General features: G+C 34.8%; 1 protein-coding gene across 4 annotated transcripts in view; it reads left to right on the top strand.

Moving 5' to 3' along the window:
- Positions 1-12,743, top strand: part of IFT74 (intraflagellar transport 74) — a 129,612-nt gene extending 116,869 nt beyond the window's left edge. For 2 of the 4 annotated variants that reach the window (XM_050761717.1, XM_050761719.1), the window contains exons 17-20: positions 2,119-2,282; positions 2,864-2,989; positions 7,135-7,195; positions 9,448-9,760. In XM_050761717.1, the coding sequence (XP_050617674.1) occupies positions 2,119-2,282; positions 2,864-2,989; positions 7,135-7,195; positions 9,448-9,566 (470 nt within the window). In that variant the 3' untranslated portion in view covers positions 9,567-9,760. Of the gene's footprint in view, positions 1-2,118; positions 2,283-2,863; positions 2,990-7,134; positions 7,196-9,447; positions 9,761-10,714 lie in introns of those variants that run through there. The other 2 variants (XM_050761718.1, XM_050761720.1) reach the window with 2 other exon arrangements.
- The last annotated feature ends 569 nt before the right edge of the window (positions 12,744-13,312 follow it).

Below are 13,312 nucleotides of genomic sequence, written 5' to 3'. Positions count from 1 at the left end.
TGGTAAACTTTGCAACTTCACAGCATATCAGAAGGAACTAGACTGCATCCTCTTCCTGTCTCTTCCCTTGGAGTAGCATTTAGCTTTTCACTGGGGACCTGTTGTTAAAGGAAGATAAACTTTACCCTATACCAACCATTTTCTCCTTTTATCAAGAAAAATCAATTTGTATGATTCTTAAATGTATTTCCCTGGTATATATTCAAATTAAACTTGCAATTAGATTTATATCAGTGTTTACTCCAAATAGTCAAAGTATCTACAGGCTAAAAACAGTTCCTATTTAGAGCATTAAAATAGCATAAGCCTTAGTCACTTGTTCAGCTCTTTGGTTCTCATAACTATTTCTAACCCTGGTAGCGATAAGAATCCAACAAAACAAAACTCTTTGCAACAACATTTAAGTCTTGCTATATAGATATTTATATTTATGTGTACATATACATATATATTTTTAAATAGTGTATGTCGCTATGGTTGACTTTTAAAACTCTTAGAGGGGTAAAAGGAAATATTCAAGAAATCCTGGCTTAATTACACAAACTTTAAAAATTTTGGTTGGATAACAGTCTCTTTTCTTAAATCAGTGACTTTTGAAGCATTGTTTTTTACTCTTCAAATTCATTCATATTCATTTACTATTCAGTATGCTGAACTTCTGTTACTGGCCCAAAGGTACTAGACTTTCTTACCTCTAGACTTTGCACATGCTGATTGTTTTTGCTGGAACACTTTTACCTTCCTCTTTGTGTGATATTTATAAACCTTAAGCCTTTAATTGAAAGACATATCTTTAGAGAGCTCTCTTGATCCCTGCTACATGCTTTTATGGCACCCTGTACTACTCTTTTCTTATTTATCCAGTTTCTTGTAAATACTTATTTGCCTGCTTCTACCTCTAAGATACAGCTCCCTGAGTGAAAACCATGTCTCTGTTGATTTCTATTATATCCTCAGCACCTGGCATATAGTAGATGCTTGGTGTTTTTCAATGGAAGAATGAGACACACACAGGTATCCTCATTATTCATAGATTCCATTAGGGAATCAAGTTAACCTGATGTATATTAGCCACAACTGTCTCCATGCTAACAAACATGTGAATTTGCCTTCTCACTTTATACTTTGTATCTCCCAAATAAATACTTGGAGCATTTTTGTGATCATTTGTGGACATGGGCAGACTCGTGAAAAATTTCAACAGTCTGACATGTACATTGCCAACAGAAGTTGAAAAAGGCAACACTCTGCCTTCTTATATCAGTTCTCATACTATAAACAGGTTTCCTTTTTGCAGTATATTTAGTGTCATGTTTTTTGCATTTTTGTGCTTTCTGTTGGTGATCATGCCATTTAAAATGGCCCCAAACAAAGTGCTGATGTGCTAAGTGTTCCTAAGCACAAAGGCTGTGATGTGGCTTGTGGAGAAAACGTGTGATAGGTAAACTTAATTCAGGCATAAGTTACAGTGCTGTTGGCTGTGAGGTCAGTGTTAGTGAATCTACAACCTATAGTAAATAAGATGTCTTTAAACAGAAACACACATAAGACAAGATCATATATTGGCTAATTGACTAAAATGTGACTAAAGGCTCACAGGAACTTAACCCTGTATTTCCCTTAGGAGCAATAGTTCAATATTTGCTAACTCATTGTTCACAATAACTTCATAGACATATCTACCACAGATAGTAAGAGTTAATTATATGTGCAATTATAAAATTGTGCTCAAATATATATATAATGTTATTTAACTTGGTTTTTTCCCTACGTAACTGTCTGTGTCATGCTCCTATTAAAAATAATGTGTCTTTATCTCATAATATAGATTGTATTACTAAGCAAGAAAAAAACTTACATGTTTGTTAGCATGGAGACACTTGTGGCTAATATGCATCAGGTTAACTTGATTCCCTAATATATTGGTTACCTGAAATTGGTTACTGAGGGGATGAGTATTTTTTTTCTTAATTTATATTATCTCACTTGTTACAGTGAACATATATTTCTTTTACAGATATTCTTGTAAAACATGATTTTTAATAGTTGCATTACATTTCCTTCTGTTGAAAGGAATAACATTTTGATTAATTATCACCTTAAATTCTTATGTTTCAGACAGTCAGCGTCTGCAGTTGGATCTGCAGAAAATGGAGCTTCTAGAAAGTAAGATGACTGAAGAACAGCATTCTCTAAAAAGCAAAATTAAGCAAATGACAACTGATCTGGAGACATATAATGATTTGCCAGCTTTAAAATCATCAGGTGAAGAAAAGAAAAAGGTAAACATTAACCAAGTCTTACAGAATTACAATTCAGATTGTTTTTTTCTTGATCAAATGTAATATATTTGTGGTATATTAGGATTTGTGGTATAATAGGATTTGTTATTTTAAGTTGATTATTTTATATGTATAAGCTGAGAAAAAATAAAAATGTTTACATATGTAGTTGGAATTTAGAGTGACTTAAAGTTTTAAAGAAAAGCAAAAATTGAAAAGCAAGGTATAAGCTGCTACTTAATGCAGAGCATTTCAGCGAATATGAGCTTTGTTAAATGCAGATTAGATTATGACTCTATCCTACCTGAAACTTGTCAGTGGCTTTCCATTGCTATTTACATTAATTTAGACTTAATTTGGTAGGGTCGGGAGAGATAATGACAGCATTAATAGAGTTATTAATACAGTTAATGTTAACATAGCTTATAGTTCAAAGGATATTTTTACAAAGAGGTTTTAGAGTAGTTATAGCCTTGATATAATTTTACCAGAATATAGTTATTGAAATTAAGTTAAATATGCTTTATGCTGGCTTACTACATATTTTCTATAACCTGTCACTTCTATTTGGATCTTTCTAGAAATTACATCAGGAGAGAATGATCTTATCAACCCGCAGAAATGCCTTTAAGAAAATAATGGAGAAGCTAAACATAGAACATGAGGCACTAAAAACACAATTGCAAGAAAATGAGACACATTCTCAGGTAAAAAATGTTTTAAATGACTTTGAAATTCTCTTAGTCTATATTTTCACCCCAAAACAATCTTTTTTTATTTTAAAATTTGCTTTATATACCTTCTATATTTTCTGACTTTTAAGACAGCCAGATTCTGCACAGTCTTCATTCAGAATGAATGGATTCCTGCTTTCTTACCTTCTATAAACCTATATTGAAAGCCAACTCTGTTAGATACTGTCTTTGGCACAGCTATTAAGATATATGGGATAGTATCTTTTAAAAATCTTGAAAGTGAAACATTACTAATGCAGAAGCTAAAAATCCATAAAAATCACAAATAAAATAAATTCTAATGACTAGTACCCCATCACCCAGAAGAGAGAATGCTTATTGTTGCTGTAGTGTGGGTTCTTTTAGTCGATGGATAGATAGGTAGATAGAGAGATAGATAGATAGACAGAGAGATAGATATGTGTATACACATATTTATGCATATACTTAGGTACACATTTATTTCGAAGCATTTATAGAAATTGCACCATATTGTACATATCATTTAGGAGCTTGTTTTTCACGATTAACTGTACATCATAAGTACTTTCCCTTGTCAATATATATATTGACTTTTAAAAAATATTAATAGCTTAATGATATTCCAGTACATGGATGTAGCATAATATATTGAACCAGTTCCCTTTCATTGGATATTTAGGTAATTTCTAGTTTTAAAACCATTGAAATAATGCTATAAAGAGCAATCCAGGTATCCTTGAACTTCTTAATTCATGTCTCCAATTATTTACATAGGATACATAGATATATAAACCTGCAGCCCCCTTTTCATATCACTCATCTTGCTGATAACTACTTGAACAGTGTGTGAGGTCTAGATTGAGAGCTGAGACTGGACAGAGACAATGTTTATCTCGTTTATTCCTTGCACTGTGCTGTTGGTTGGCACATAGTAGGTGCTCAGCAATTATTTGTTGAATGATTGAATGAAGCATTATGTGTCATATACAAAGTCAACAACTATGGTCTGAAAAAGATTGATCATTCTCATATCTAATTAGTCTATGCTAGAAATTTGCACACGTGGTTTAAAATGCTAAATGCATTAAAAATTCGCTCTTTGGCCAGGCACAGTGGCTCACGCCTGTAATCTTAGCACTTTAGGAGGCTGAGACGGGCGGATCACGAGGTCAGGAGATAGAGACCATCCTGGCTAACACGATGAAACCCGATCTCTACTAAAAATACAAAAAATTAGCCGAGAGTGGTGGTGGGCGCCTATAGTACCAGCCACTCTGGAGGCTGAGGCAGAGGAGTGACTTGAACCCGAGAGGCAGAAGTTGCAGTGAGCTGAGATCGCGCCACCGCACTCCAGCCTGGGCAACAACAAGACTCTGTCTCCAAAAAAAAAAAAAATCCCCCTTTTTCTTCATATAGTTATGTGATCATGATAGAGAAAAATAAAAACAATGTCATTTGATTTTCCACTACCTAGGTACAACCATTTTGTTAACATTTTAGTGCTCTATCCTTGTAGTCTTTTTGTCCTTACATACATCCATATTGTTTTTACAAAAAGTGAAATCATGCTATTCATACAGTCTTTCAACATTTTCTTAACTTTTTTCAGCCTTTTTTTTTTTTTTTTTTTTTTTAAACAGAGTCTCACGCTGTTGCCCAGGGTGGAATGTGGTGACATAATTGTAACTCACTGCAACCTTGAGCTGCTGGACTCAACAGATCCTCCTGCCTCAGCCACCCAAGTAGCTAGGACTACAGGCACAGACCACCATGCCCAGCTAATTTTTGTTATTTTTTATAGAGACAGGGTCTTGCTGTATTGTCCTGGCTAGTCTTGAACTTGTGGCCTCAAGCAGTCCTCCTGCCTCAGCCTCCCAAAGTGCTGGGATTGCAGGCCTGAGCCACTGTGCTCAGCTTTTTTTTTCCTTTTGAGATGGAGTTTTGCTCTTGTCACCCAGGCTGGAGTGCAATGGTTCAATCTTGGCTCACTGCAACCTCCGCCTCCTGGGTTCAAGCGATTTTCCTGCCTCAGCCTCCCAAGTAGCTGGGATTACAGGTGCCTGCCACCACGCCTGGCAATTTTTTTTGTATTTTTAGTAGAGACAGGGTTTCACTGTGTTGGCCAGGCTGGTCTCGAACTCCTGACCTCAGGTGATCTGCCTGCCTCGGCCTCCCAAAGTGCTGGGATTACAGGTGTGAGCCACCACACCCAGCCTTTGGTGACATTTCTATAGCATTAGCTATTTCATTGTATGGATGTACTATTTGAAAACAAAATATACCTTACATTCTTTTTGAAAAGGGTAGAATCTCATGAAAGCTTACTACAACTACTAAAAGGTTAGAAATCACTAGTTTACATAATTCAAATTTACCAGTTATTCTGTTCTACTTCATATACAAACCTAGATATAGACTTATCAGTGACAAAATTTTCTCAGGTTGTTTAGAGTGAGGATGAGTGCTGGGGAAGAAACAAGACAAAGTTTGTGAGGCCATTGTCTTCAGTGGTTCTTAGAAAAAAATACTGATACTTCTTATGGAATATTAGCCCTCCTCATTCACTGAATAGATGATTTAAGATGGAAAGCATTTGACAAACACCATTTCTTAGAGCCAGTGAGTGGTTACCTTGTTTATCCCTACATTAAGTGCTAATTGTATTCTTAACTCCATGTAGTGATAACTGGAAATCACAACATAAGCCACAATTTTGAATCCTTCTCTGTGTTATTTGTCATCTTTTGTGAATCCCAGCTGATCAAATCAAATCCTGATCTTCCTTTCTTTCACAACTATTTTCTTGAAAACTGGCTTTTGGCATCTATGAAGAATTTTATGTAACAGATTATTTAAATAAGTTAGGGAAAAACAGATTTTCAAAATGAATTTTTCTTTCATGATATCCTTGGAGATTTAAAGGAAAGTCAATAATATGGAGGTATAATGTAAAAGGAATTTGACCATCTGACACAGCATTGCTTTTATACCATTCCTGTAGCACTTAACAGGTCTGATGCATTATAAGAAGGCCACCTGTTTGTATTAAACAATGACAAAAAAGTCTGGTACTTGACTTTGCTGAAGGTTATTAGAGATTTACTGCCAGAAACTGCTGACTGCTTCCTTAAGTCCATCTTAACTTCAAGGTCCTGTCTGGGGGAGATTGATGTGATTTAGTAATACCAGCTCACAGCACATACAGTTCACATAATTAATGAGCTATGATTCATTCTAATATCTAGATTTATCTCTTTGGAGGAAACAATGAGATGGATGCTACATCAAGGCTGAATTTGCGCCCTGAAAATTATTTTAACATGAGGGTAGAAGGAAACATTTCCACTGCTGCTTCAATTATTGTATTTTTAAACTAATCATTACTTCTTTGAAATGTCCAGACGGAACATTATTTTAGCATTTCAATTTTCAAATGGTCCTTTGCTTTGGAAAAAACTATGTGCATCTTAAAAAAGAAAGACCATAACCCAGAGTTACGAGGTTAATTAAATCAGAAAAACAATTTAATTCTATAACAGTAAAATTGTCTTCTGAGGAAGCAACCATCAATATAATATCCACATTAGCTTCCTGTTGATGCAGAAATTATTGTAACAGTGCCAGCTTTTTACCAGCTCTCTTATAATCTTCACACTGCAGCTCTGCTCTTATCACAGCTTGTGGAATTAGACAGGAAATTTAGCCCTGGAAATAAGGAAGTTTCTCCTATATGGCTGAACCTTTGACAGTGTTTGAATATATATTATATTTGTGGCATTAGACTTCCAGATTTCAAGAAGAGATTCCCATCGTGTCCCATTTTTCTTTTAAAAGTTTTTTTAGGGAAAGGAAAATCATGAATTGTCTTTTAGTTGGCATGCTCATTGGTATAATAAACATTTAAAATATTTTATAATTAAAATAAATATATAGGGTAAAACATGTTATAGAATTCATCACTGTATTAATGTATTTACTATTATTTAATCTTTTTTTCTACCATGGCTTTATCTCAATAAAATGCAAGTTGATAAGATTTAAAGTTGGAGTGATTTTTTTTTGTCTTATCCTCTTAGAAAGACATATAATTGTTTTAAATATGGATACTAGTTAATATTTTTCTTTTATGTTTTTAGCTTACAAATTTGGAAAGAAAGTGGCAACACCATGAGCAAAATAATTTTGTGATGAAAGAATGTATCCTTTAAAAAGCTGAAAATGGGGCCGGGCACGGTGGCTCATGCTTATAATCCCAGCACTTTGGGAGGCCGAGGGGGGGTGGACCACAAGGTCAGGAGATCGAGACCACCCTAGCTAACACGGTGAAACCCCATCTCTACTAAAAATACAAAAAAATTAGCCGGGCGTGGTGGCAGGTGCCTGTAATCCCTGCTACTCGGGAGCCTGAGGCAGGAGAATGGCATGAACCTGGGAGGCGGAGCTTGCAGTGAGCCAAGATCATGCCACTGCACTCCAGCCTGAACAACAGAGCAAGACTCCATTTCAAAAAAAAAAAAAAAAAAAAAGCTAAAAATGAAGTTGACTGAGTTAGTTATTTTTTTCTAGGAATTTTTTTAAAGATTCAAATTTAGTTCAACACATACTTATTAAATACCAAATATGTACAAAACACTGAGCTAAATTAAATGAATATGACTGTTTCAATTCTACAGCAGTTAGGTGTGTGTGTGTGTGTGTGTGTGTGTGTGTGTGTGTGTGTGTGTGCCCTAAAGTAATAGCAGATTTTGGGAATTGCCAAAAAAGGAGTACAAAGACTTAATGTAGCATAGTGATTAAGTGCCCAGATTTTGGAGTCGGGAGATCCAATTTTAAATGTTAACTCTACTGCTTATAAGTTACAAACTTTGTACAATTTAATCTGTTCAAGCCAGCACTGTATCATCTCTTAAGATTCAGTTTTCCAGGATCACAGGGCTTGGGTAAAGTTAAACATTATCAGTAAATCTTCTGATAAACATGGCAAGAATTTCTTTTTTGTTTAGAGACGGGAGTCTCACCAACTTAGCCAGGCTGGTCTCAAACTCCTAGGCTCAATCCCTCCTCGGCCTGCTCAAGTGCTGGGATTCGAGACATGAGCCACTGCTCTTGGCCCCAGAATTGTATCATCTCTGAAATCTCTAAAATATAGTTAATATTTCCTTCTCAGTGTTGTTGGGAGAATTATATATAACCGTATAGTAAAACGTATATTATATATGTATACAATATATAGTTGCTTGTTTATAATGTTCTACCTTGAATATCTGGGCAGCAAAGGGAGGTAGACTAAGTAAGATCCTGAGAAGTTTGACCTCCAAGCTCATCCGTGTTTCAGTTAATTCAACTCCATTTTATGTCTACAAAGATGATACTTATGTCTCATCTTACTGTTTACTTTTAGTTTGATTATAGGAGGCAGTAAGCAGCTGTTGAGAACATGTATTGTGGAGTTGTAACAAATATTTCCTTAAAAGTTGTTTTCTATTCCCTTCTTTGACCCATTCAAGGGTGTCTGCCTGGAGAAGTAGATCCTGACTCAGTGGCAGCATAGGTTCTCCCCTAGGGTGGTGCTGAACTTCAGCTCAGAAGCAGCCTGGACTCCAACTTACCTCCAGATAAAGTGTTTTCGGTGCTCTGTTGCCAGTGTTAGTGCAACTTAGTTTAAAAATCGAAGACTTGGCCGGGCGCGGTGGCTCAAGCCTGTAATCCCAGCACTTTGGGAGGCCGAGACGGGCGGATCACGAGGTCAGGAGATCGAGACCATCCTGGCTAACACGGTGAAACCCCGTCTCTACTAAAAAAATACAAAAAACTAGCCGGCCGAGGTGGTGGGCGCCTGTAGTCCCAGCTACTCGGGAGGCTGAGGCAGGAGAATGGCGTGAACCCGGGAGGTGGAGCTTGCAGTGAGCTGAGATCCATCCAGCCACTGCACTCCAGCCTGGGCGACAGAGCGAGACTCCGTCTCAAAAAAAAAAAAAAAAAAAAAAAAAAAATAGAAGACTTGTTCACAGTATGCTCTAAGTCTAGCAGTGGAGTTTTGTGCAACATAAAGTAGGTGATTTTGGAGCAGAGTGAAGTCTAGAAATTTGCCTTATATTATTTGTGGTACCCTAGAGAACATGGTGTGTGTATGTGTGTATGTATGTTTGAATATGGGAACTAGTTCGTTGAATGTTAGGTTGTTCTAAGACCAGAATTAGATTAAAAATGCGTAACATATTAAGTATTAAAAAGTGTTTATATTGTATATGAATTTTTTGCAATAAGTTTAACTTGGCATTTTAGGTTTTAATCGATACTTAATCTGTTAAAATAATGTACTGTATTTTAAAGTATTCTTGTGCTTTTTTGTACCATCTTAAATATGAAAAGTATCAGTATTTAGTTCCTTTCTCAGCCACAATTCGATTTTTATTGACATTGTTTTCCCCCTTAATTCATGTAATTAGTCATAGCAACCAAGAGTCAAGAGAGTGATTACCGGCCAATTATGAAAAATGTGACCAAGCAGATTGCAGAATACAATAAAACCATCGTGGATGCTTTACATAGCACTAGCGGAAACTGAGTTTAAGTCAACTGAAAGTCTCTAAGGAAGTATCCTCTTGCTGCTAAACTTGGTACAAGTTGACTCCAAAAAAAAAAAAAAAAGCTTACCTTTGGAGTTTACCTAAAATTCCTGAATGTTATTTTTGTGGCCTCTTTTAAAAATGATATTTTAAAATAGTCAATAGTTCAGTAAATGGTTTGCATGTTAAAAAATATCATCTTCTTTTCTTTTTATGATACTTGTATTTGAACCAAGAGATAAAGAAACTAAAAGTGACCATTGAAATTTATTTAGCTGGTATACTCCATCTATGGCAACAAATGAGATAAGCTTTTCTTGTATCAACTCTAGGACGGATGCATGGAGTATGATTCTGATTTAGCACCTATATCAACATTGTCAATTTTTACTTCTGGAAAAAAATCGTAAGATCAGAAGGGAGATTTTTAGCTTTGAACCTTACTTCTCAAATAGGTTATACTTGATGTGTATTAGACCATATAATGTCACAGATAAATACATAACACATATTCTTTATATTCCAGTTATACCTAAAGATTTGGAATTAGAAACTTTTAATCTTTGCAATTCTTAAAATATTTTTTCATATATATATTCTTGGAAGAACATTAGGTAAAAAACTACATTTACAGTGGGCTGTTTGGGACTATGGCTACTGCTGTTCATTGCCACCCTGCAGTATGAGTTTACTCTCTTATACTATTAGGAGGACTTAAGTAGATTAATTTATAAGCATTAGCCAGAATATTTGGGAAAAAAAGCTAGAAGAGGTAGGATTGGGAGAGAGGCATAGAGTCTGGAAGACATTATAGTAACTGTAGATGTATCTTCTCTTATTGTGCAGGAATGAGTCACGTTGGCCAGCATAAAATATTACTTAAAACTATCCTATTTTTGCTCTGATATCATGTTCACTAAGTAACTCTACTTTTCAGTATTTCTGAAACAATACATTGATTTCTTTAAAAAAAAAAAAAAGCTTTATTGAGATATTATTTACATACCTTAAAATTTACTCATATATGTTGATTTTTTAAAATAAATATTTATAATGGTAAATTATTCAAATTCAGTTTATACACATTTAAATAAAGGAGTGAGCATTGTTGAGCTCGCTTAACTCTGGATTACTAATATGGCTGAAGATCCTGGACAATCTATTCATTAAGGTGGCATTCATAAAATGTGTTCCACAAATCCTGAGCATCTCGTTATTAATAGTGTTATGCCTCCAAAGGATTCATGGGCAAAGAAGTTTGGGAAACATTGTCTGAAACAAAGGTGAATTATTTTATTTTTTCTTGACTGCTTATAACCCTTAATATGCTAATGTATAATAAGCTCAAGAAGAATATATACTGTAAAGCATTTCCCAGAGATAGTTGTCCACAAAACCCTTACTTTCACAGAGCCTAGGTCACATGAGATGTGTCATTCCAAGAAATAGACTTTGTACACCAAATAGACTTCATACACTAAAATAATTTCATCTACTTAAGTCCTTTGGGTGGCTCTTTGGCCTTTTTTGGATAACCCCTGAGTATGTCTCTTTTTAGCCACCCTCAGATGTTTTATGCTGTGATTCTGTGGAGTTTTCTATTGGAAATTGGTAGCAGAAAGTGCTTATTAAATTTCACAAGGGAAAAAAACTCTCTTAGCAGTTAAAGAGAGTGAAATCTTAAATTCAGTAGATGAAACAAGTAATAGAGTTTGATGACAGTTTGCCCAGGCCTTTGTTCACTCATAAAATATTACTGTAATTTGGTGATTAGGAGCCTTTATGAATATACGTGACTGCTGAAAAATGTTCGTCTTTTATACAGTAACAACCAGAGGTATGATCGAGCATAGAGTTTAGGCAAGAGAACTGACTACTACGGTCTCTTAATCACATCGATTGTACTTAGTGGATACTTCCAAGTAGGAAGGGAATCTGGAATACGTGTTTGTGGATGAGTAATCTTTGTTTTCCTCATTTGAAAGCAAATTTAAATGCCTTTACTTTTTCCTTAGTTTTTTTTTTTTTAATTTCTACTTAAGTGTTCTTGACATTTTACTGTACCCTTTTAAACTAATAACCAACTTAGTAATTTTTACTATTAGTAATAAGGGTTTTTATCTGAGTGGTGGGATTATGGGTGATTGTAATCTTCCTTGGTCTTTTTGGTATTTTCAAAATTGTCTATAATACTTAGAAATGCAATAAAATTCAAATAAAGTACTATATACAGTTACTACTTTAACTCGTGAAAAGGATGTTGTAAAAACTCTTCAGTCCTTGACGCTAAGGAGAACTGAACCAATCTTTATGCAGAAAGAAAGTAGGAGGAAAATTGGCCTGTCCATTAAATATATGTGTTTGCATTATAACAATGGGAAATTTGGGAGGAAGAAAATTTCTTGACAAAAAGCAAGGCTTTCAATTTCCATCCTAAATTATTCATATATAATATTGGTGGGGGGGAATAATTGAGCAGGATTTCTTTAAATTAAAACATGTTTTATCTGAGGGAAATTCTCACTAATGTCTCTTCCTTCCTCTCAGAGCCTTTCCACAAATCCAACAAGAATATTCTCTTTACTGGGATAGAACTGGAGGCTAATAGCTGCATGAACTGGCTCTTCCTGAGTCACTCACATTACTCAGGGAGTTCCATTCATGCTAAAATAACACCTTGTAAGTCACGTGGAAAGAAGCTGCAGACTGAACAAACAAGCTGAGCAGTTCTACTAGTGAAGATCAACATGGGAAAGTTAGCAAGTCTTTGTTTTTCCCATCCTTATCCTTTATCAGTAAATAAACATGAGTTCTTGATATTCTTTTTCCTGTGGAGTCCCTCATTTGGACAATACTGTAGTCTCATTTTAAGGTACAAAATTCAGTGCATGCTTGGAGGATTACAGCATGGAGTCATGATATTCACACCAGAGATGAAAGGCCAGTTAGTAGTAGCTCCAGGGGTTTTTGCTGTCCCCTTGCTCAGTTTCTCTAGATTTCTTTCCTTTTGCTATACAATTGCAGTGTAAACAACCTTAGGGAAATTGTAATGTTTAGACTTAAAGTAAGAAGAAATAAAGATGGACCACTAGAGAACTGTAGTAATCTATTTTTAAATTGATATTGTGTCTCATTTTTATATATGTTTTAAAATAAAAGTAGATTATGTCTTAAAATTGCAGGTTTACTGTTTGGTAATTGAAAAACATTTTTTAAAAGACAATTTTTAATACAAAGGTAGATAATTTAGGAAGACAGATAAATAAAATGAAGAAAATAAGTTACCTGTGATCTCACCAGTCTTTTTAGATATGCGTCTGTATTTATGTCACACATATCTGTTTTATTTGTGTATTTATGCACCTTTAAAATTATATTGTTTTTAATTTTACATTTGCTATTTATAATTTAGCACACATTTTTCCATGTCATTATATACTCTTGTACAACATATTAAATTGTTGCATATTATTTCATTGTGCAAAACTTTCAAAAACAAATCCTACATTATCGAATGAGATTTATGATATAGAGATTACATGTAAGTTTTAGATCAGATAGCTGGAAATGTGAATCCCAGCTTCACCACTAATTTGTTATAAGACCTTGGAAAGTTAGTCTCAGAATTCCAGTTTTTTCATCCACAAATGGAATAATAATGCTTAACTCATAAGATTGGTTCAAAGAGTATGCAGAACCCAAGACGTCTGACACAAATCCTCCTGGGAAGGGTGTCATTATTAGC

This window comes from Macaca thibetana, chromosome 15 (assembly GCF_024542745.1).
Source record: "Macaca thibetana thibetana isolate TM-01 chromosome 15, ASM2454274v1, whole genome shotgun sequence".
Lineage (NCBI taxonomy): Eukaryota > Metazoa > Chordata > Mammalia > Primates > Cercopithecidae > Macaca > Macaca thibetana.
This window is presented reverse-complemented; position numbering and strand designations above follow the sequence as displayed.